This window comes from Temnothorax americanus, unplaced genomic scaffold (assembly GCF_048541705.1).
Source record: "Temnothorax americanus isolate GAGA-0224 unplaced genomic scaffold, ASM4854170v1 Scaffold13, whole genome shotgun sequence".
In the NCBI taxonomy this organism is placed as follows: domain Eukaryota; kingdom Metazoa; phylum Arthropoda; class Insecta; order Hymenoptera; family Formicidae; genus Temnothorax; species Temnothorax americanus.
Window position 1 is genome coordinate 1531792 of NW_027509264.1, and position 25309 is coordinate 1557100.

Genomic DNA, 25309 nt, shown 5'->3' on the forward strand with positions numbered 1-25309 from the left:
GAATTAAGATGAATCGAAAGAAATTTATTTCGGCGAAATATTTGATCTTCGAAGCCAGGGAGATTTGTCTTAAAAATGCGTTATAAGAGGTCGGGTTCGTTAACAACTTAACTGAAAAGAGAAAAAGCACTGATGTGGAATTTAATCCCGTAATGGAAAATTAATAAGGAAAAATTTCACGTTTCAAACGTTTCGTGAAAGTTTCTATATTCTTTTTCCTTCCCGATGAGAATTGAATGGACACGTATTAAGAGATATAGAAAAAGAATTCAATCATCGCAAAACCAATCCCCTATATTTTGAGGATTAGGAATTTATAACTTGACGAAACGAATCTCTCTGCATATATCGATTCTTGTTAATCCAACTATTTTTTTCCTGGGGATGCTCTCTTCGGCGGAGCGCGGGGGGTGAGGTTCTTTTTTTCACAGGGCGATCCCACATACACACGGTTACATAGGACTTCTTCGACGACACAATTCAAAAAATAATTTCTCATTTTTAGTAGAAAGATAGGCGGGGCATTTTTCCGTATAATGGTAATATATTATCGTTTTTTTTCCCATTATTATTATTACTCTAATTATTATTCTTATTACTTATCGTTATCGTATATTATTATTATTTTTAATTATATTATTATTTCTTCTGGACATTATTACTTCGACGCATCCCGTTACGACTGTCGCTCGTCTCGTCACGTCGCGTCACGTCATTTTTTATTACGTGACGATATCACGTCGCAATAGTTCTTACACGTTTACGTGATACGATACTATTTACACGTGTCTACGTTGTCTACGACAAATCGGTAGATTCGCTCAGGCAGTCACGATCAAAATTCATCAAGTTTGAAATCTATCTATCAAACTCAAATCAGATAATTGGGTATAATTGATAAGTGGAGCAGTGCAACAATTCTGAAACGATAAAAGTGATCACTGTCACTTTTGATCATTTTCTGATATCAATTTGTTTTAATACCATTTTTCAAGAACTTTTGCATTGACTAGGTATTGCTTTTATTATTGGGAAATCAGTGTATCACTTTACTTGCTTAAAAGCTTGTAAAAACTCCATGAACACTCTTACTTTAAATATTAAAGAAATTATATTTTTAAAATAAATTCCGAATTTTTTTTATAGATCTTAGGACCTTGATAGATTTCGATTCTAGATGTCACATTTATACTTGGCTCATTCAATTACACGTTCGCACGTGCCAGCAAAATCAATGAGATAACGTTGCCGATCATGCTATGCATCCGGCCGATTTGAAGCGATAGTGTGTTTCTTGTGTACTTGTGTGTCAATCGTGCGTAGGCCTGGGTCGAGATTTAAACGCGAACCGTCCGTTTCGCGCGAACGTCGCGTTTTCTCCTGACAGAATCTCTCGTGTTATTTATTAATCTTTTTTTATCGAAAAAAGATCGCGACGCGTCCGATATAACTTTGCGACTTTACCCCATTTCTTGCGTTCGAGCATATCACGGGGGCATAAGTTCCTATATCTTTACATGTTTGTACGTGTGTGTGTGTGTGTGTGTGTGTGTGTGTGTGTGTGTGTGTGTGTGTGTGTGTGTGTGTGTGTGTGTGTGTGTGTGTGTGTGTGTGTGTGTGTGTGTGTGTGTGTGTGTGTGTGTGTGTGTGTGTGTGTGTGTGTGTGTGTGTGTGTGTGTGTGTGGCATGTGTGTTTTCTTCTTTCTATACATATAAAAAAGCGGTATCGACAGTTCCACTTGAGTTTACGATCGTTTTCGCGGGTTACATTACGATATTTTATCTACATTTACCATTAAGAGTTCGAGTAGCTATATTTACAATTGCTTGTCTCGCATCTAGTACACCAATTTGCGCCTTGTTAAAAATATCTGCTGTATATTTGCTCTCCTTTGTCTCTTTCTCTCTCTCTCTCTCTTTCTCTCTCTCAATCTCTCTCTCTCTTTCTCTCTTTCGTTCCCTTTCAATCTCTCTCTTTCTCTCTCTCTTTCTCTCGCTTTTCCTACGGCGTCTCGCGACGCGATCTACGGCGACGTCCACGGACAGTTTGTTTAGATGTATCCACCCCCGCGGGGCGGACACGTCCCAATCAGAGATGCGAGGTGAGAGCATCCCGAACCGAGTGCCAGATAACTGGACGTTCGGAGAACGTCGGCGTATCTTTTTGTATTGAAAATTATCCTCTCGCCCCGCATCTTCCGACCTCGACGCGACGATACCTCGAGATACCTTCGCTCCCGCGTGCGTGCTTACTCGTGTCTTGTAGACCCTATTGAATGACATCGGCACGCTGTATTCGACCGACGATCCGAAAAAGTCCAAGACACACTCCATACTCCCCACTCACCCTCCTTTTCGCGAAAACACTACCGGATTTTCGTCGCGGACGGCACTTTGAAAGTTCACACGCACGCATCTCTTCGTCCCTATAATACCTCGATTTTCGCCACCTCTCCTTCTCTCCCTCCCTCTTCCTCGTGTCCCTCTGTCTTCCCTATAAACTAATTACCATGTGTAACAAGCTTTATATTCTTCATTTCGTTAATAATGCGACTAGCTTAATTTTGACACTTCGCGATCCGTCACCCACACCCGCCGTCTTCGCACGCACGATTGATCGATCTAGAAATCTAGGATAGATCGCGATCGCGTGGACGCGCTTATGGCACATCGACGGGGGTAGGTTTGCATTCGGACACGGGACGCATCCGTGGTCGCTCGTGGTAGATCATCGCGTCTCGACGACGAGCGCGGGGAGAAGAGACCGAGAGAAGGATCGAGGAGAGAAAAAGTGCGACGTCGCCGGCCGCTCGCGCTAAATTGCAATTTTACGACACGCGGCGGCAGAATTTTCCATTAACGCGTTGCTCTCTTTCTCTCCCGTTTCGTAGTACTCGGATTCACGCGCGAATCAAGTCCCAAGTTATACTCCAAACTCGCGTCGTAGTGTCCTCGAATCACGAGTCGTGCCTGTGAGTCCTGTTGCGCCTGTTGCCGCTCTTCCGCCTCTTCCTCTTGGTGTCGCGGGTAAACGCGACGTTACCGGGATCGTCGGCGAGCTGGGGATACCTGTGCACGCTGTGGATGTCGACGCCCTCATAGCCGTCGACCGTGCCGCGGCTGATCAATTCATCCTTCTCCTCCTTCGACCAGTCGCCCCTACCCTGGAAACCGGCTATCACCAACTGCTTCTCGATCTCCCAGGCTCTCTCGACCGCTCGTTTGTGCGCGTGTTTCAGAATACGGTGTCGTTCTTGCTCGGGATCGGCCCCGTACTTGATCACCACGGCCGCGTCCGGATTGTGAAGCCTCAGCTCCTTCCACGTGCCCGCACCGTGCTCCGTCGTCTCGTGCGTGGACACATTGAACATGCTGCCGAGTCTATGGAGCTCCTCCATGTCGTCGCGGATCTTCAGCGCGTTGTCCTTGACGAAGTAGAAGACGTCCTGATCGTGCACGCTGAAGTGTAACGGCAGGAAGTACGAGTTGTTGAATACTGACGTCACTACGTCCTGCACCACGCTGTTCACACCATCCACCACGCTCACCAGAGCTCGACCGCCGACGCGCGATACCAAAATACCCTCGCCGAAGACCGCTCGACGATGTGCCACTCGCGGTAGGAGGTTCCTCGTTTTCGGTTCCAACTTCAACAAAGGTTTAGGAACGAAACCGAGGTCAGAGAACTTCTCTTGCACGCGATTCACGATGCACTGCAGGCCGGACATCACGCCGAAGTCCGGAGTCAGTTGCGGGGATGTGACGGTCGCGCTCGGTTGATACACCATTTGCTTCGTGTACTCGGAACCGAGCATCATCGAGATGTCGTAGCCGTAGAGCTTTAGCCAGCTTCCCAAATCTGTCATGTATTCGACATTCTGCTTAAAGTTGACCGGATCGTTATTGCGGAAGCGATAGATGAAAATGTCGGTCGGCGTGGTGAGTTCATTGGCCATCTGTTCCCAAGCTGGCGTCATCCATTGTCCGACAGTCGGATCGTAGAGTCTCTTGTTCAGGTAGATCAACTTGGTGTTGGGATCGAAGAGACCTCCGTGGAAATCGATGGGCAGATAGAAGTCCGGATTGGTATCCTTAATAATCTTGCCGAAAGGAGTGCGCCGCATTTCTTTGATGAGATTGCCGTTAGTGTCAAAGAGAGCGAGAGGCGAGCCATTTTGGTCCGTCGCGACGTAGAAGCGTTGCTCGGACGTCTCCACGGTCATCAAGAAATCGCGCGAGTCATAGAGGAATCGGAACGTCTTGGACGATTTCGGGAAGTGCACGTGCGTTATCAGATCCGGAGTCTTTGGATTCGCGTAGAAGAATTGAGTGATGTTCTCTCGGTCGTCGTTCATGGACACCAGTCGGCCACGGTCATCGTAGAAGTACCAGATCTGGAATTTCTTGTGCTCCGACGCATGAATCAGCTGGCCACGCGAGTTGTATCTGAAGAAAAGAAATATCGCACATCGTTTATTAAAACATTTTTCAATCGGTATTCCACAAAATAGCTTTCAGCAAAATTTACTCTTATTTTATAAGTGTAATTTTAGAAATAGAAAAAGAACAAATATTATATCTTAATATAATCTTAATTTTATATCCTTAAATTAATTAAATAAAAATAGGAAATACATACCTATACTTGTGCTCCCCGCGAATCACAACGAAACCGCGTCCATCGTATGAATTGAACTCAACGTCACCGTACTGGACCACTCGATCGCCACTATCGTAGCCCAAGGCGATTTTCTCATTATGTTCAGTCACGCCGATCACATTACCGTTCTCGTCGTATGCGTACTGCCAATTGTTCTCCGTGTCCGCTACTTCCAGCACATGACCGTCTGCGTTATACGTGATCTTTTCCATTCTGGACCACTCTTTCTTCTCCATCGACTCCTTTCCAATCGTGAGCTTCCTCATCTTGATGCGATTGCGATTATCGTATTCGAGCTCCATACGGAATACGTCGAACGATCGGATGTTCATCAGCACGGTCTTGACGCGTCCGTGCTCGTCATAATCCGTAACCGTGAAGAACTGTTTGCTACTGTCCTGCATAACCGATCTGTTGAAGAGATTTCTATATATCCTGAGATCGCCGACGCCCTCCAGTACCCCGAGATTCTGGTTGTACTTGAGACGAAGTTGAGGTAGCTGTTTGCCGTTGATGTCGACCTCGATGCCGGATATTCGCGCGTTACCGTCGTACTGATAACGGTAATGAGCGTTATCCATGCCGCTCTTGCTGCCAAACTTGATCTTCTCGTCCTTCACGATACCGGCGTGATATTTGTATTCGATGCGCATCTCGAAGTTTGGCTCATTGATGTCGATGCTGCGCACCAGACTGGTTGTTTCTTGATAGGTGTAATGTATCGAAGAGAGACCTAAGAAAAGAGATTCGCATTATTTATATTAACAGATTGTGTCTCTAACGTCTTTGTTTTACAAATTAAGCGTAAATAAACAATATTTATCTTTTAACCACAACTAGTAAAATTTAATTAAAAAATAAAGATGAAATAGATATTATTGTGACAAAATTATATTAGAAAGAGCCACTTACCGGCAAGTGTCGTTTCAAGTTTTCCAGCGTGATCGTAGACATAAGCGACCTTTCCGCTTTGATGGGGATATACCTTGGCGAGAATCTGACCGTCGTCGTTGTAAAGGATCTCATATGGATGTCTGTTCATCGGCGAATAGTACTGATACTTGTAAAATCCGAGAGAAGTTTGAAGAGAGAACGTATGGATGTGTCCTCTTGGTGTGGTCAACGACTGTAATGCTCCTGCTTCGTCATATTGAAGAAGATAATCGCTTCCACGCGGTGTGGTGACCTTCAGCGGTAGGATACTGAACATATCTTTGAAAGCGTACACCATCGACGTGCCGTCGCTGTACTTGATTTCGAATAACCGGCCAGATCTGTCGAAGCCGTAGGTTTCGCTAATGTCACCCCACGTCCAGCTTGTCAATCTGCTAAATCGATCGTATTCCAATTCGACGCCGGCAAAGATACCGTTTCTCGGTCCCCACTTGACCGGTCTAGCCGTTCTGTCGTACGTGACATTCAACAGTTCCATCCGATCGTCCATGAACACGGCCACGGTGTTCGTCTCTCTATCGTATTCGAGAGACAACAGGATCTCACCGTTGACACGAAGCTTCCTGCCGACCTGGGCTATCGCCTTCGTGTTGCCACGATTCTTGTTCCCTTGGATTTTCCGGAGGAAGTATCGCCATTCGAAGCGATTAGCCAAATCCCCGGCAATTTCCGTTCTCTGTTTAGCTGGCACGGGATAGCTCTCACCCAGCAAAGGCTCGAGCTCTGCTAGAATCGAATATGGCATCGAGTCGGTGCTAACCGTGTGAGCCCATGGTGTCACTCTTCCGACTGAACCATCTGCGAGAACTGTCGTTCTCTGTTCGGCCTCTCCGATCTTCGTAACGACGGATGATCCTTTTATGAGCATCGAGATAGGCTTCCTGTTGTTCTGTCCGACTTTCACTACGGCACCTTTCAGGCTGAGATCAAATGTCAAGCTGATTACCTTGCCCGTAGGAGTCACCGCGCTCGTCAGTCTACCAAACTCATCATAATTATAAACGTAACTACGTCCGGTACTGTCGAGCTTTGTTTTTAGTAAGCCCGTGGGTCCGTGATAGTCGAAGGTAACATTGTAATCATCGGGCGTGCTCAATTCCTGCAGCATTTTCATCCTGGACATTCTCAATCTGCATTTTTGTCCCTTCGTGTTCTCGATCGAATTTACCTGACTGCTGTAATCTCTGAGTAAAAAGACCTTGTTGCCAGCCGCATCCGTCACCGTGCTCAGCTTACCGTTACTGGTGTTCACATTGTAGGTAAAGAGATACACGGTTTCGCCGGTCAAAATATTCTTCGTGGCAATATGTTGGCCGAATCGGTTGAACACATAGATCTCCTGTGTGTCGGGCGCATAGATTTCGTATTCGCGCGCGCCGCTCGCATCAGGAATGCTTGCCGTCACCGAGCGAATTCGATAATTAGCCTGGTCGCCGATATGAACTACCCCATCGGGGGAAACTGCCACAGCGGATATGGTGTTGAATTTAGAGGTGGATGCCAAATAATGATCCGCCTCGAAGCAGTCGCAGCCGCGCTCCAAACAATTGCACTTGGATTCGGCGCCGGCATACGGCGATATTTTGCCGTCAGTGCCGATCACGCGAACGCGATTGATCCTCTGCGAATCGCTCTCGGCGATGTAGAGATCGCCCGATGGACCGAACGCGATACTCTGCGGCATCACGAGTGTGGCATGAGTCGCGAGTTCCGTGTCGAACGAGGCCGATGGCGAAGCGCAGTGAAGCGGACGACCAGCGACGACTTTAACGCGACCGTCCGGCGCCAGCTGAAGGACCATATGATCGTCAATCATGTGCAGCGAATTGTCCAGAGGATTGATCGCCAGCTCGGTTGGCCAACGGAGGTGGACTTCCTCGACGTTCAACGTGCCCTCGCAGGGTATGGGCTTCCAATGCGACTTGTGCATGTGATTGCCGATCACGGTGGTGATAATGCCGTCCCTGTCGACCATTCGGATGTTCGTGCCGTCAGCGAAGTATAGGACATTGTCCGCAGAAACGGCAACGCCTTTGGGATAAGCGAGTTTAGCGTCTCGCGCGAGAGCGCCATCACCGCAATGAGCTTCATCGCCGGGAAGACAACGTTCTCCGGAGCCGACCACTGTCTCCCAGTTATGTTCGGGATCCGTGTAGTCGTTGGTATCGCGAACGCGAATAATCTGATGAGATTCTGGATCCGATATGTAGAGAACGCCGTCCAGAGGACTAAGAGCAATGTGATAACGATATGATACTCTGGTTGCGCTAAAAAAAATTAATTTAGAGTTAAATTAAATTTATGAAAAAAAAGTTATAAAAATTATTTTATAAACAGTATTAGTTACATACTTCAGTCTGACCACAGTTCTAACTGTTCCATCGACGAGGATCTTCCTGACTAGATTGAAATCACCGACGAAGATGGAGCCGTCTGCGGCAGTGGCGAGAGCAACGGGCGCCAAGAGACGCTGTTTCGAAGCTTGTCCGTCGCAGTCGTAGCAATCCAGCGGCCTTTGATGACCATCTCCCATCGTGGTGAGAATAACTCTCGGTTTGTGCTTGAGATAAATGTTCGAGCCATCTCCCTTTTGCAAAATACCCTCGTGGAAGTTATACCTATGATGAATATCCAGATTCCAACCGCCGACTTCCGAAATAGACATGTCATGACCGCTCAACTTCGTCGTCTGTACGTCCCAGATGATGTCCTTGCAGTCACTGTACTCGTAACCGACCTTGACCATAGCGGTCGTCACCCCGTAAACGCGTTGACGATAAACGTTCAGGCGGTTCCAGGCGTAAGTGAACTTGATCACGGGATCGGCCTCGAAGATCTTCTCGAAGAGTATACCTTCGATCGTGATTCTCAAGTGTATCAGATTTAACGTCGGCGGAATGACTTCCGGCGTCAGCTGCAGTTGTATGGTGGAGAGATAACCGGCCGCTCGGGAACTGTGATACACCAAATTCAGGCCCGTCCCGGGTATCTGCAAGCTTTCCTGTATGACCTGCGACTCCGCCAAGATAGCGCTCTTGTCCGGGCAGGCACCTTGGAATCCGTGCTTCCAGGTCGCCAGAACGACCGGCTTCATGAGATCGTAATCGTGAGCCGCGCACGCATGCGGAACGTGTATGGGTGGCTTCTCCTCGGCGGTGCTCATGATAATCTTGTCGATGATGACGACCTGTAGCAAAACAAATGATATCTTCATTATCTTGTCTTTAACCGTAAGATGAATATCAGGAGTTCCTGGTGACGCGCGATAAATTTATTTTATTACATCGTGAGAAATTCAGGCTCACCTCGTTCCAAGGCACGAAGACGATATGGCTCTGCGGCTTAAAGGGCGACCTGCCGAATTGTAAAGTTACGGCACCGCCGCCGTTCACCAGGAGATCGAACCAGCCGTCGTCTCTCGTGAGAGTGAAGCCTTCCAGCGGTGTGCTGGTGCTCACTCGCACCCCCATCAATCCCGTGCCAAGGTGCGTGACAACGCGACCACGTATGACTGCCGACCGGCTGTTAGACAACGACTGTGTTAATCGCAGGAAGCTCGCGAGCGAGTATATAGTCTAAGATCATTTCTCTGTGTGCTTCGTTGTACACTACCAACAAAGCAATCGCTATTCTCTAGGCTAATCTCAATCTACTACGTTTTACTGTTCACACTTCTCGGATATCTCCTCTTCCGAGTGCATACCGACGAAAAAATACTGTCACTTGATAACGTTCAATAAGAGGTCTGACTTTCAATATTTCGTTAAGAAAAAAAAACTTGACTTGGGCTGCGGTCCACTTGACGCTACAAATGCTTCGAAGCATTCCTCTTCTCTTTTCTTTCAATGAAGAAAGAAAGAGAAGGACGCTCCAAAAAATTTGTAGCGTCAAGTGGACCGCAGCCTTGATAGATAAATTAAACGCGTGCCTTTTTGTTTTTATGAATTCACAGATAATGAACAAATGTATGATAGAAAATGAGAAAAATCTTCTTTTTACTGCTAATAGAAGATTAGGAACATCTTTTTAATTATACGTTATAATTCGATGTGAGTTGTATCTATTACAATAAAGCGATAAAGTAGGGGTACAGAAAAGACCTCGGGTGTTTTGCTTCAGGCCCAAGTGGTTTAAGAATAGATCCTTAAGATTGATCCATAATTCGATATCTGTGATGGAAAGAATCGCTATAATTAAACGCAAAGTGCGCGTCTCACGGATGTTTAAAAAGACAGGGGCAATCGAGGGTGAATTTGCATCAAAGGGTAATGTGTGTCCATTTATATATGTGTGTATATGTGACAGAATCTTTTCGCCGGTTAATAATTATCTCGATATCGGGCATTAATCACCGCGTATGCAGATATGTTGAATATTTAACGCGATGTACTTTCGTCAATTTTGCTTCTCAGTGCTAAAGAGGAACCACTCGACTCTTCGACCGTCCGCTGCACGAATAACGGCGAACGTGATCGGTGCATTTCTTCTCCTTTTTTGTCATTTCGATGTTTCGACGAGATTTTCTCGAATCTCTCTGTCAGACTGTAGTTGCCTGTGGTTTATTAAATAAGCAATATAGTGTACGACAGTCGAACCTTCGTGCCTCTTTGGCACTGGAGCATAATAGTCGAGGACAAGTCACTACTTATATAAGTACAGTCAATATATATATTTATATATACACGAATAACACAAAGTCGGAAGCTCAACGTAAAAGGCACGAAACACAACGTAGGAATCAAAAGGTAACTGAACCATGCAACATGAGAATGTGTTCAACAATAACGGAGGACGAAGTGCGAGCTCGAACGATCGTGGAATGTGTTCCAACTGTTAAGATAAAGACTCTTAGATCGTGTATTTCGCTCATTTTTCATAGTATCCTGCCGCAAGTCAATGAGAGAACGTAGATATCACTAGCATTAGTGAGAGTAATCCTCTCCTGATGCTCGATGATTCTTGATATCTATGATAGATGTTGCACATCCAAGCTCTCTTATCATCTTGGAGACGATTGATACTCTAAATGTGAAATACACGATCGAAGGAGACCTGCTGAAAATTCAATCAAATCGAGATAGGTCAAGGCTTCTCAAGCGCAGTCGAACGCACACACGCACGGCTCGTCGCGATCGGGATGCAGGATGTATTTATGTACAGATACGTGAGAGATACCAAATGCACGAAAATATTATCAAACAGCAGCAGATTTTTTTATTACCGCTACGACGGATCTTATTACGGATCCTCGTTCATTTAGTCGAGCGTCTGGTTTTTCTTACCTTGTGTTGAAGTGATTCCAGAACATACTGACCGGGCAGCACGGATAAAACAGAGCCGAGTTAAAATGATGCGATTAAAGGCGAAAATAGGAGGAGGAGGACGCGGGACCGAGGGTACGGGTCGGGAGAGAGAAAAAAAAGTATCAAAGGATTTCCAGAGGCAGGAGGATGAAAATATAGAAGAGTCTGAGGAAAACTTTCCGCTTTTACGAAGAATTTCGATACGTCGCGTCTCCGGATTACTAGAATTTGCCGGTCCCTTCCAATGGACCCGACGCGTCGGGGAGAAAAAACTGTCCGGTTATTGTATCCCCTTCCTACCCCCTTAGCCGGCATGATGAGCGAAAAGCTCGAGGCTTAAACATGGACTCACACATTCACGCAAGCTCCACTCGGACGGACATGAGAAAGAGAGAAAGAGAAAGTATCGAAAGAACGGGGGGGGGGGGTTGGATTGATATACCGATAGATAGATCGTAAGGGACTGTGATCGGAATAGACAGAGAAAGAAAATGAAAGAGAGAAAGAGAAATAGATTGATGGAGACGAGGGCTGGGGGGGGGGGAGGCTTAGTGCAGGGCACACGCTCGCGCACACGTACGTACAAAACATATGTAGAAAACTGTTGGGATGTGATTTCACACGGGTCACAACAACGCAGATATAATATATTGAAATCTATGTATATGCATCCTCGTGTCTGTACTGTTCGGTAATACATGTGTACTGAGAGAGAGATGTACAGGAGTATGCGTGTATCTTGTAATATGCGCGCAGAGGCAGCTAAAAGATTACCGGGTCCCTGCGAGAGAGAGCTGGGACCCTATTCTCTGTGTGCGCGCTTCTTCCCGCTTAGTTAAAAATAGAGATCGATCGGCTTTGCTCGACTAATCTTTCAACCGATTCGGTTCCCGGCTCGAGTCAAAGGGACCGTACATATATTCGTATTATTAATAACCTTTAGTCGTCCCGTCAAGCATGCAACTTTTTCGACCTTCGCGATTCACGCTTTACACAGGCTCACCCCCACCCCCCATGCACTTCCTTTGCCATACGGATCCTTTGCCTAATTTGAAATACATGTGACCTTAATTAACGATGTCGAGGCACTAATAGTTTCCGAGCTGTAAGCTGTTGAAAATCTGGGAAATCTTGGAAGCTTTAAGAATCAAATTAAATAATAAAATCTTATTTCCTCACTCGCGAAAATGTCTTCAGTGAATTTTACGTCAATCAAAATTTTATTTAAAATTTAATCGCCATAAAGAAATTCTTGAAAAGTAGCGCTCAATAAAATTAATTTTATATTGTTCAAGAAATCCATATGCAAAAGAAAATGTGGCAAACTTGTGTGATACCTTGTGTAGCGTCAATGTGTTCCTATTTAATGCTGCCATTCTCTCGTGATCGCGCATGTGTTGAGATTCCTATTTCATTTCTTTACTCAGAGACACGCAGACTGTAGACGCAACATCGACATCGGGACGGACAATTTTCGCTAACGATTTCAACGCGCTGACGACGAGGATCATGACGACGACATTGGTCGCAAGGACGAGAGGGGAAAGTCTCGCGCGACGATAGACGGCGAACTTACCTCTCGTTGAAGGTCTCCTGACGAGCGTAGTTCTGCAGACTGCCCTCGTCGATTAGAAACTTCATTCTCTCGAAGAAGGATGCGGTGATGGCGGGCGGTTGTTTCCGTAGTAATATATCGATTGGCTTAGGAGCTGAAACGCACAGCTGGCTGCTGCGGCATATGTGATTGGAGCAACATTCCGGGTCGGCGCAATCAATGAGACCATCTAAAAGATACATTATTTTTCATTAAAGTCGCAAGAAAAAGATATACTTACTGATGACAGCCTCGGGCGGTTGCTTCATTTTGAACAAATATTCTAACTATAAATACTATTTAAACAAATACAAGATATCTAAAATTCCAATTTGCATTATCTCTTTTAGCCTTCAGTTCATTTTTTCTATCGTTTAACTTTGAATTTAATTAAATTATATTTACGAAATATATTATACAAGAATATAATAATCAAGTTTCTCTTTTACTATTAAATTAATGTAAGAAAAAATGAAACAATGTTTAAACGCTGTACCTTTATCGTTGTCTCGTCCGTCGTTACATATCTGTTCTAGAAGCACGCTGCAATCCTTGCCGTCCCAGCCGTTATAGCACTGACACTCCCACTGCGCGTCGTTCGACACCCTGCACTGTCCGTGGCCGGAACAGGAATTTGGACAGCCCTCCATCGTGCAGTGTTTTCCGTTCCATCCGGTGACGCATAGACACGTGCCATTCTTGCATTGTCCGTGCTCGTTGCAGCGAGGATCGCATTGCTTCAGATTGCACAGCTCGCCGGACCAGCCTGGCAAGCAGTCGCAGGCGTTGTCCACGCAGTGCCCGTGAGGCCCGCAATCAAGATCGCACAGTTCTGAAACACGAAGCGAGAGGCTTAAAACGATTGTTCGAAGTGCATGGAATAATACGAAAGTATGTTAGTCCAAGCGGACACTCAGAAGCAAAGCGATGATCGTTCGACAAGTAAATAAAAAGAGAGAGGGGGGGTCTAGAAAAGTGGACAGTTAATCGGGAGTTTCGTAAAAATTACTTCGTAAGTTCTGTCACCATCCAAAAACCTGGAAACACAGGAATCATCAATTCACCGAAAGTAGAATCGATACTCTTAACCCAATTCCATATCGCGTTTACTTCGCTGATTTTAAATGTTACAGGTCGACATAGACATCTATTCAATGTGCTAATTTCGACCAGCTTGCTAGCTCTTAAAATAAATTTATAAACGCATAAATGTCAAAAGATAAAATGAGTCGGTTTAAAATGCCTTCAAAAAGATCAATTACAAAAAAACCAATAAAAAGATACCATTTTTAAAGTATTGTAGAAAAAAAAAACTAACAAAAACTGTCTTTTAATTTTTAATCTCTTTTCTCCCATATATTTAATTCTACTATACAATACAGATAACTACTCTATTTTTAATCTTTATAAACTGAAAAATGACATATTCATATGTTATTTTTACTTCTTGTTCGATGTAAAATATTCTGAAATATAATTATGTTCGCTCATTCATCCACTTACCTTTCGAGCAATCATCACCGGACCACATGGGCTCGCAGAGGCAGGTCTGGGTCTCCAGATCGAAATTCCCGTGACCGCTGCAGTCCGGCAGGCACTGCAGTGCCTCTTTATCCATTTGACTGCAGTCGGCTCCTTTCCAGCCCTTTTTACAGATGCACGTTCCCTCGGCGCAGAAACCGTGGCCCGAGCAAGTCGGATGTGGACAGTCGACCTCTTCGCAGTACTTCCCCTTGTAGCCGCGTACACAATTGCACTTGCCGTTGGTGCAATGCCCGTGACCGTTGCAGTCGGGCACTTCGCACTCGTCGTGTCGCAGGGAGCACTCTTTGCCCTTCCAGCCGGGATTGCATTGGCACTCGCCGTTTATGTACTCGCCTAAATCGAAACGACGGGATTATTTGTTGACGGGACGCGAACGAGAATTATTTATGCGCACAAAACTCGCAAATTTGATTTCGGACAGAGACTTTCAAAGATTAAAGCTCCCGATAAGACGCAAATTGTCGCCGTAACTGATCGACATAGAAAATATTTGTATTTCAATTGATTGGATCCAGAAATTACAAGAGTGCATTAATGTACTTCTCTTGAAAAATAAGTTACTATATTTTATTCACAGTAAATAAACACAACTGCGTATCGCTTCGCGAGTGCACTGAGGGAGAAACTGGCGTACCAAGCACCCAGGAAATTAACATGTATCGCGAGTATTTGCAAAAGTGCAATACTGAAACGAGTGAAACGTAATCGGCTTTGATTTCTATTTAAAAGAAATCAATAAACGAAGCCGCGCGGAACTTGGTTTTTTAATCGGTTAAAAAACCTACCAATCGTTATTTCTTTCTATTTCAATAGGATTTTAATCAAACCCGTAACCAATAACCGATTTTTGAAGTTTATTAAAATTCCAATACGGATTTCAATTTAATGTTATTTTAATTAAACGGTTGAATCCTATTATCAGATTTCTCAATATTTTTATAGTAATAATTTTATATAATAATACATATGCATGCACAGATATACATAGTATATAAAACAATATAACAAAAATATATCAAAATAAATATAAATTATTGTAAAACCGATATTTACACGATTAAAACAAACAAAAGGCGATTAACGATTAACTTTTACCCGGGAATATTTTTTTACCAGGTAAGACAAGCTCACCTCTTTGACTGCAAAGAACGGGACAGACACTCTCGCTGCAGTCTTCGCCACCGAAACCAGGATTGCACTGGCAATGACCGAGAAGACACTCGCCCTTGCCGCTACAACCGTTTGGGCAGTTATGCGTCATATCCTCGGCGATTACGGCGATGAACGAGACTTCATGAGGATCTCCGTCGTCGTTATAAAGCGAAAGGAACCAATGTCCCGGCTCCATATACTGGGTTACCTCCTTCTTAATCGAAGGCTGTGAAAGTCATCGGAAATTGAAGTTAAACTGTCACCACTTGATCACGTATACATGCGTATTCGTCGTCGAGCGGGAGAATAAAAAAAGAAAAAAAAAAGACATTCTCTAGCCGAGATTATCGGCATATTACGCGAGAAAGTGAAATAAAAATGGGGTAGCGGCACATACAATAACACTAACATGGGACGCCCTGGTGGTCCGAGCCTTGAAGCCGCTGAGAACTTCCAGTAGATCGTACTGCGTGTGCGTGGGCAGCGCGTTCCTCCTCGCGTACACGCCGATGCTCGCACCACGCGGGATGTTGTAGTCGAAGCGAACGTAGGCGGCCTCCGATTGGTAAAACTGCATGTTCCAGTAGCCGTACGGCGGTATCTCCTTGCTGAGCTTCTGTCCTAAACCGACCTGAGCGAAGGTCGTTCCGTCAGGCGGAAAGGACCTCGCCGGGAAGGTTCGCGCACCTACGGACGGAAGTCGCAATCAGAAGCATGTACACGACTGAGGAAGCTCGAGTTTCCGTTGGATAATGTAAGTCGAGATCGTCATTAGTAATTTTAGTATAATTAATTGCGTAATCCAACTACCAAAAAGTGACTGCCTAGACTGCAACTTGTACCGAACAGCTGGCTTTAAGAGGAAAAGAGCAAAATTGGCGTTAAGTTACACAGCATCGAGATTACATTATCCGACAGACGTAAGAATTCACTCTTGAAATATACCCAAGTCTAGGCATGGATGCTTATGCATGTTGGTTACGTGAGCGTTATATCTTTTCTTTTATACATTTCATTTTTAAACGGATCGATTAATTTTAGTATCAGTTATTTCACAATTAATGGAACCGCGGTGAAAATTATTTTTCTTTTGAAAATAATACGCACTTTTGTGCATCAACAATAACTGTTACAACCGCTAACAATTAATTCGGGACATTCCGTGCAGGAATTTATTAAGGAATTCATACTGGTGACTTAAAACTACATCACCGTTATAATCTACGTAAATTACACTACCCACTACCACAAAACACATTACAATGACTACAACAGTACAGGCAAATCAGCGTAAACTCGCTTTTGACCAGTCCACGAGTGAAACGACAAGCGAAGAATTGAGCATCAGCATCAGCGAAGACGGAAAACACAGAAAGTAAAAGTATCAGAATAGAAGAAAATGGAAGAGTGATTCAGGAAGAAAAGATCAAAGATCAGAGAAAGAGAGAAAACGGGGCCTCACCTTCGAGAATCAGTATAGTGGGCTCTGGGGGTAGCGGAGTGCTCCCAGAGCAAGGCCACGCATCAGTGCTTACTTCCGGCTCGTAAATTGACGCGGAAGTATCGTTGATTGACTCGCCACTCACCGCGGTGTCGTCTGTCGACGAAGGATAATAGTCCTCGGTGGTGGAGGTCGCGTCAGGCCTTACCGAATCTTTCACGGATGACTCTCCGTCCCTCTTATCCGTCAGTCTCTCCCCCGGCTCCTCGGGGGAATTCTCGGCTAACAGAGTGGAGTTAATGCTCTCGAGCTGCTCCTGCTCGAGGTCGTCGTCGATCGCTGAAAAGTTGTCCCACTCGTCAGAGGATGAGCCCATGCAGGGGCAGGAGCACTCGCACTCGCCGCCGGCCCAGATCGGCGCCGGCGGCGAGGCAGGTGGCTGCGGCGGTGGCGGTAATCGCGTATCGATCGCGTCAATCGATTCTTCGTCGTTAGCTGGGATTTTTTTCATGCTTGCTGCGGATGGCTCCGATAGCCGCTCGGCCGTGCGCACCTGCACCTGATCGACGCTATTCCCGGATGAATGGCTAATCGCGCCGCTTTCCGTCGGCACCGACACCGACAGGACGTACAGCGGCCTCGAGGAAACGGCGGACGAGTCCTCGGTGGCGATCGTTACGTTTATGAGCACTCGATGCGATGACGATGAGAATGAGGACGATGAAGAGGACGAGGACAACGGCTGCGAATGACCGTCGCGGTATACAGGTACCTCTACGATCTGCACGCGTTGGGTCATCGGATGGACGGACCAAGAGGACCCGGGTGATGCGTTGCCCGATGAATCATGCACCGTTTCATGCAGGGGAGGTTTCATGTCCGCTGAAGGGGAGTTATAATTGGTCTTAATCGATGGGGAATTTTCAATGGATTCTTCAGCATCGATGGACGCCTCGTGGAATTGTTCTTTAAACTTCCGAAGAAACTCTTCGTCGCTCTTTTCTCTCACGACAATCTGTGGATCGTTTTTATTCCGATCCTGTCGAAGAGCGGCGTTCATTTTTACATCGTTGTTGAGACTCACGGATTCGGATGATTTAACAGGGCGTTCCGCTTTTGCGGTTTCAACGGGTTGTTTCTTGTGACGAAGGTTGACGATCTCCACCTCGTCCTGCCCGTAGCTGTAAATCGGGACGGGATAGTCTCGTTGCAGTTCCTCAGATTGCTCGGAAGTTCTAGTTATATTGGATGAGGTCTCGGATTCGGAAGAGGTAAATTCTCTGGAGAGCTCCCGCGTTTCTTTTACGATGCTGGATGTCTGGGATTCTACCGATTTCGCGGTAATATTTATCGTCTTTGAGATATCGTCGCTTTTTGCAGAAGTGACCAACCTCTCATTTTCGTCCGAGCTAATTTTTTCCTCAGACACGTCTTCGCGATCTTCGGCAACCTCGATTACGTCTTCCACAGATTTCTCGACGTTCTCATCCTGATTCGGTAGAGCATTAAGCGCCGTTTCATTATCTACGCTCATACTAGGCGAAACTGTGATAGCATCTACTTCTTTCTGATCCATTTCTACGGAAACTAATTTTTCGCTTGAATTACTTACGTCCGATTGTTGGCTCTCCGTTAGTTCCTTCGAGTGTATTTCTGTTACGGTCGTTGGCTCTACAGTGCCATCGTCTATATTATCACTGTAATCGACGGGGAAAACGTTACTGCCATTTTCTGCAATTCCGCCGACTACTTGGCCGTAGTCGGTGCTATCTGCGCCAAGTTTCGCGGACTCCGCGCCGGATGCAGACGTCGTAGCCCCGGTGCCGCCGGTGCTGCTTTCGGCAATGTCCGAACTTTCGGACGTGCCGGCGTTATCGGTATCGCGGACGAAATCCGCGGAGTCATCGCGGCTGAGTTTCGCCATCGGGACTTTCGAGGCGGCGTGCACCTCTTGATGCCGCGTCTCGGCGACGACGTCGATACCGTCGACGGCCGGGAACTTCGGGGTGCGTCTCGAAGAAGTGTCTTGCGGCGATGATCGCGGGGTCGTGCCGGACGTCTCGTTACGGGGCGATTGGCGAACGAAAGTTAACGCGAGAGAATTGCCAGAGCCGACAGAGACAGAGGACGAAGAGGCGAGATGATCGACAGCGACAGTGGTATGAGTCGAACGATCGTACGAGTAGTTAGTAGCGGTAGAAGAGACATTCACGACAAGCTGTACCGTCCGCGAGGAAGCTGTTGATCCCGGTGACTCCGGCGGCGCGTCCTCGGCGTTCACGGCAGCTGCTTCGCTCGAGCGGTCGATGGCTCCTCTCACCGGATTCCGACCGTCCGCATGCTCCGGATCATGCACAACCTTACCAGGAAACTCCTCCTCATGCAACGGGACTGACCGCTGCCCGGACTCCGAGGTCTCCGCCTCGGCGAGAGCGGCCGGGGTCAAGGGCAGCTCCTCGGGGTCACGAGGGGGTGGTGGCGCGACAGTTTGGTGCAACGCATGCTCGTTAAACGTGTCCCTACGTTTGCGGCTGTATACGACAACACCATCTAGCAACATGCTATCCGACGTGCTAATACTACCTCCTGACGACGACTGCTGCCGCGTCCTGCCGCTCGACTGCGACGACGTCGACGTGGACGATGTGGACGTCTTGTTCGTCTCGCCCGAAGACGGCTTGGCGTCGGTGTTCTCGCCCACCAGGACCGTGCACGCCTTCGTGCCTTGGTACGACCAGTTCACTAAATTCGACGCTTAATAAGGGATCAATTAGGATTGGATGTAGTGTTAGTTTATCAAACATTACGTTATGTTATTTTTCACGTTACGCCATATCGATCGCTTCAAGATCAAATTTCACCCGCAAAAATTAAAAAATGATCTAAAATACATCTGATAAATAACGACGCGTTCAAGAAACTTTTGCATTTTAGAAACGTCTCTCAGATATCCGTTGTTTAAGAGCAACGTGTTTAAACAGAGCTGTTAAATCTCTAACTCAAGATTACGCGCGCTCGATGTAAAAGACAGATATTTCGTAGAGCAAAGAAAGATCGCTCGGAATGCAATATGCGAATAATTACCTGCGACGTAGGTTAATGCCGCGGTCAAGCAGAGCGAGAGCATAATTACTACTATGGCAATTAGTTTCCAGCTGCACCAATCGATTCCCTTGCGGAAATGACAGCGGATGCTTTGTCTCCTCATCGGGATCATCGACGGGGCGTGCCCGTAAGGTAAAGGTACTCTGAAAACCGATGAAGGTCGATTTGTAGCCAGCCGCATGTAAATTCCCGCCACGACGGTTCAGCGGATCCCGCTGAACACGCGCATTACCCCCCCTCCGCTCATTAGCGGTCAGAGATTAATCTTTATCCCCCGCTGTTTTATCCGAAAAGTTAGATAGCCGTCCGTATACCCGAACCCGCCGTTACACGGCGTAATTTCTCGATGCGCCGCCATTGTAATTAGAGAAACACCGCCGTGGAATTCGGCACCTCGGTACAATTTTCAGGCACGTTCGCGGCCGAACTCTCGGAGTTTCGGTACGGCGTGGAGTTTCGTCCCTCTTTCTCCCGCTCTCTCCCTCGTGACGTTCGAGAAACTCGTAATGTATTCTCGCTCGTTACATACCTCCGTGGAAAAGCGGCAGCCCTCGAGTGTGTTTGTATTGAACGTTGCCGCCACCGCCGCCGCGTCGTGCCGCCGTTTCTAAGTAACTCACAAATGTCTAACCAAAATATTTAAACGCAACCGTCGGATTCTGAAGCGCGAGCAGGAAAGCGCGTTTGCTTTCGTTGCACCGGGTGATAATAGAAAAAACGTGAACCAAGCGGCGTCTACCAGGGCGTCCTCTCTCCCGCTTGTTGATTCTACGCGGATTGGACGCGCATTTTTTTTCTATCGCGCAAACCAAATAAAAGCGGACGATTTGGAGTTTCCCCGAGTGAAACTTCCGGCCTCTGAATTACCCATTTTGCAGCCCCCCGAATGTCAAAATGTTTGACTTATTCGTTACAAAGTTTCAATATTGAAATATCCTACGTTTTTGAACGTTAAGCCCTTCGCTTTTATCACATTTACATTTTCAGGATATTACGTTTTGATTTTTAATAAATATAAGTAAAATATTAATTTTATGCGAATAAAAAAGAATATTGGATCATGCCGTTTCTCGTAATTTTTTACTATTTCCGTAAAACGTCAAAAAATTTCACGATGTACAAATTAATGCAGGTACAAACGAATCACATTGCGCACTCGCCGGATCGGCCGAAAATTAGCATTGGCTATTATCAAATTAGTTTTCTCATTTCGTATTACTTCAATATCGTTCTATTCAATCTCTTAAAAATGACTCGCTCAACTTTCGAGCCGGGGCGTTAATGCCATTTAGCAAATTTGCATACCGTAAAAGCGGAGAAACTCGAATCTCCGTTCGCTCCCAGGGTGGCGCGTTATCAAATTCCATTCTCCTCTCTTTCTCTCTCCCCGCGGCCGAAGGAAGTTCGTTTACCGGCTTCGTAAACACGATGTGAAATCTCTCTCGCGGTAGCAGCCGTTTTGCAAGTTTTCGACGCGGCGCGCTCTTCTCTGTGGATCTGCGGCGAATGGCGAATGGTCCTTGTAAGAACCGTAAGAACCCGTAAGACCGACGATTTTCCACGGGCGGACGTCACGAGCGTAGGCGAGAGACGCACGCTTTCTTGAGGTACGACAATCCACGCTCAAACATTGACTCATTGTGCCGCGAGTCGACCGAATGAATGGATGATTCATGAGGATCTCTCGAGTGGCACGAAGAAAGAAGCGGCGGAACAGAAGTCGGCCCGCGCGGCCCTGTATTCGTTTAGCCTCGATCATGTGTCGGTTTTCGGAACACGAATTTTCTCTGCTCGGTATACCACGACGACGACGGTCCAATTCATTCACCATCGAGGACACCTCGCCGCCACGGCGGGGGGAGGGAAAAAGTATTGTGCGAGTGCGGTAAACGCTCTTACCTGTCCATGTTGTTCTGCAGCTCCACCTTTATTGGACTGTTCCCCGTGGACTGATTCTTGTTGTTGTATTCATTCTTCGGTATCTCTGCAAAAGAGAAGAGAAAACAGAGAATGAAGACAGTTTGTTATATTCGCGTCTGACAGATCGGCGAAATTTCTCGTGGGAAACAACGTGGGCGCCCCGTCAAGGTTTTTCCCCCCGCCCGTCCAAAATGTAAATGCAATTCAGCGCGATGTAGTTTACATTTTACGTAATGCATACGAAATCGTATTATACGGGAAGCGTCATAATATACGCGGAAAATTGGCGGTAAGATAGCTTTTTCGACGAGCTCGCGCACACTTGGCGCCTCCGAGAGGAGCATTTTATTCCTCAATTTTTAAAGTTGCGCGCACGGGATTAGCCGCCGCTCTATCAAGTTAACTGATTTACCGAGGTAAATGATATCGTTAGAGCCGCTAATAGACAGCACGTATTACGTTTTGACGTGGGATCTCTATCGGTTTTGACGGGGCTAAAAATGACCGCCGTCAATCCGTCGTCGGGATAATCGCGCCCCCCCCCCCTCGCTTACGTTTACCCTCGCGCCGGCCATTTCCGATTACGCGCGGAACGTGTAATTAGGAGCGCTCGAGCGCGGAGGCTGATGGAGCGCGCGAGGCGTGGCCGACCGTTAAATAAATTACGACAGAGAGAGCGTGTCGATTCTTCATTTTCAACGGCGCGGCGAGGCTTTTCCCCCCGGTGAACGACCAGACGCGATTCTTTGTGATGCTAGACGCGAACGTCTTTCCACTCGCGCGCGTTTCCCCACACGCGTCAGGCGGTCGCGGGGCTCTTGTTGAATCGATAAGTATATGATTCATCGCGGTTTCGACTTGAATTTCAAGCAACCGCGCGAAGGGAAGCCTGCGTATATGCGTTCTCGTGTCTTAGAAAACCGTCGAGGATTTTGTGTGAAGACGAGGAGAAATCGTAGGAAAAAAAGGGGCTTCTATTCAAAAAGAGGCTAATTTGGTAGTATAATGCATTGGAAATCGTGACTTTTTTCTTTTGTCATCTTTCAAGATCTCCGGAAGGTATGATCTCGGAAATCGAGGCGGTATACATCCTGTATACGCGATTCCGCATATTTGACGGACGATGGTGAACGTCGTGATGACTGGATGATTAGTGGTGGATGGCGGTGGTCTGAGGGATCACACTCTCGCAACAATATGCACGAGTGGTATTAACGCGTTAATCCTCAACCGAGGGAACCTCGAGCACACAAGTTTCGGGCATGAAATAGCGGAGTAACACGAATTCTATTACGTCTCTCGCGATACCCTACTGAAATATTAGAGTTAATATTAGTCGCGATAAAATAGCTCGTTCGCAAAACGCGCACTTTTACATTCATTCGCGGTTAAAATAATAATAATAATAATTAAAAAAGTTGAACATTTATATAGTCAGCGGAAAAATATCGCGGAAAAAAAATCAGAATTACATATTTAAATCCAGGTATAATAACTAATAAAATAGAAATAAGCACGTTGAAATGTATTTACATTTGAAACAAGCTGTGAATTAATTTTGGAAGTTTAACTCGAGTACTTCTCTCTCTCTCTCTCTCTCTCTCTCTCTCTCTCTCTCTCTCTCTCTCTCTCTCTCTCTCTCTCTCTCGGTCTCTCCGCGCGTCGAGATACGGTCGCGCGTGGTAGCGCGGTGCGCATTTAAAACGCAGTGCTCCAGCGTTTTGAATATTAATGAGCCACTTTACACGTTTACGCGCGCAAGCGGCATTCGAGTTCGAGCTTTGTTGTTCTTGACACTTAGCTCGTCTCGAGCCCGCTTCACGAAACCCCTTTTTCGAAACGTGCTCGATACGAGGAGCGAGCGAGGCAGAGTTTGGTTGCTTCAGCGCCCCTTCGTCTTCTTACGGGGAGCTGAGCTCGTCCAACTCTAATGTTCCTCCGCACCTTTAGGCATACCTGGGCGAAACGGTAAAACGCGGGCGTGGGAAGAGAAGAGGGCCCCAGAGCCGAAGATGCTGACCCCACCACCGCTAATTGTAGGTGTTGGCGCTCCGGCCTCGAAATCCGGTGATTATGCCATTTAGGCAGATATCGGTGATTACGGTGATTTTCGGGGATATACTCGGGCTCTACCCGGAGGGTGTCTTTCTCGTTTTTATTTTCCTCCGGGGTGCTTAGGCGCACGAGACGGCGACCTCCATCGCCCGGAATCGAATTAAAGGGGAATGTCTGCTAATCGGCGGTTCGCTGGCGAGAATCCATTCTAATTGGCGACCCGCCAGGTGATTTACCACCGATGATGCGCTCGCGAGAGGCATCCTTACGCGAAGAATAGCTTTGACGAAGGGTTGAACGTGAGTACGCATCGAATTGGAGCCGTGTTGGCCGTGTCAAATCATTTAAAGGACTAGAATCCCGGTTGCGCGATAATATTGAGCTATATATTTCAAGTCGAGAGCTGCGAGATAATTTTTCTCGAACGAAAAATATACGAAAAGAATTTAGCAAAAATATCTAGTATTAGAGACAGCAAAATGTAAATATTTTGCAAAAAGTTAACTAAGTATTTCACGAATTAAAATGCTTCTCTTTCATTACGTACCGTTGCAATTTGCGATCATGAGAAATCCCGCAGTAAACTTTTAAACACAGAAGAGATCAATTTATTAGGTGCACACAAGTATTGTCCAGGTAACGTAGTCCTTTTGGCACATAAATATGTTTCTCACTTTACACACCAATCACGCAGCTCATAATTATAACAGAAAAACGAGTTTAGAGGTTACTTTAGGTAGACTCGAACGAAAAAAAAAAAAAAAACGAGAGCAAATTCACTGCGTGAGCAAGTGGCTCTTAGGAAGGAAGATCTCGACTGTGGACTTAAGCATTATGCAGACGACCATAAGCGTCAGGCGGTGTCATAACCGGGCAGTCAATAAGACGAAGGATCGTAAGGCTCGTAAATCACCGTTCGACCTATCCCACGGATTTTAGAGAGAAACCTTTGAAGCGAGCCACGTTTGCTTTAGAAAAACATCAGGGTGCACAGAGAACGCATCGGTGGAAAAGTCAACCCCGGCGCTCGACCATGGAATTTGAAAAATCTTTACGACGAGCCGAACAAGGGAAAGGAGCGTGTCACCGGGTGCCCGAGTATTTGTGCCGGACACTTCCCGAGTCGCCGAGTGGACCGGGGGAGACTTTATACGTAGAAAAGCTTAGGTTTCGCCGTTGTTTTCTCTGTAGTCGATACCACGCGTCGGTGGAGTACCTCGGAAAAATGTCGCCGCAAGGCTCCCTTTTCTTTCCGCGAGTACGCTCGGTGGCGTGGGTATGGCAAAGGACAAGTGAAACTGTCAAGGGATTTGTCCTTCGCCGTCGCTCAGGGTTCGTGTTTCGCCCATTGTTCTCCATATGGATATATATCGCTCATTTATCTTCGTGCAATTTCTAAAAGGTCAAGTTAAATTTTAACTATAACATCGCGGCCGATATTACTTATATTAAAATAATTGGCTCAAACAATAAAATTTGATCAAACGACTCGCGACGTCACGATTCCAATGTTCGCGATCTCTCTGTTGCTTTTTTTATTACTTCCTCTCGTATAGTTACTGCTATCTACCAGTGCTGAG

The 25309-nt window shown here is 46.4% G+C and overlaps 1 protein-coding gene across 12 annotated transcripts in view; it reads right to left on the reverse strand.

The window, feature by feature from the left end:
* Positions 1–1562: 1562 nt before the first annotated feature.
* Positions 1563–25309, reverse strand: part of Ten-m (teneurin transmembrane protein Ten-m) — a 514620-nt gene continuing 490873 nt past the window's right edge. For 5 of the 12 annotated variants that reach the window (XM_077399997.1, XM_077399998.1, XM_077400005.1 and 2 more), the window contains 14 exons: positions 21654–21738; positions 19734–19897; positions 16671–19403; positions 15606–15895; positions 15188–15434; positions 14015–14389; positions 13008–13343; positions 12494–12701; positions 10897–10923; positions 8920–9136; positions 7966–8801; positions 5573–7881; positions 4640–5393; positions 1563–4446 (listed from right to left, as the gene is read on the reverse strand). In XM_077399997.1, the coding sequence (XP_077256123.1) occupies positions 2958–4446; positions 4640–5393; positions 5573–7881; positions 7966–8801; positions 8920–9136; positions 10897–10923; positions 12494–12701; positions 13008–13343; positions 14015–14389; positions 15188–15434; positions 15606–15895; positions 16671–19403; positions 19734–19897; positions 21654–21738 (10070 nt within the window). In that variant the 3' untranslated portion in view covers positions 1563–2957. The remainder of the gene's footprint in view (positions 4447–4639; positions 5394–5572; positions 7882–7965; positions 8802–8919; positions 9137–10896; positions 10924–12493; positions 12702–13007; positions 13344–14014; positions 14390–15187; positions 15435–15605; positions 15896–16670; positions 19404–19733; positions 19898–21653; positions 21739–25309) is intronic. The other 7 variants (XM_077399999.1, XM_077400000.1, XM_077400006.1 and 4 more) reach the window with 7 other exon arrangements.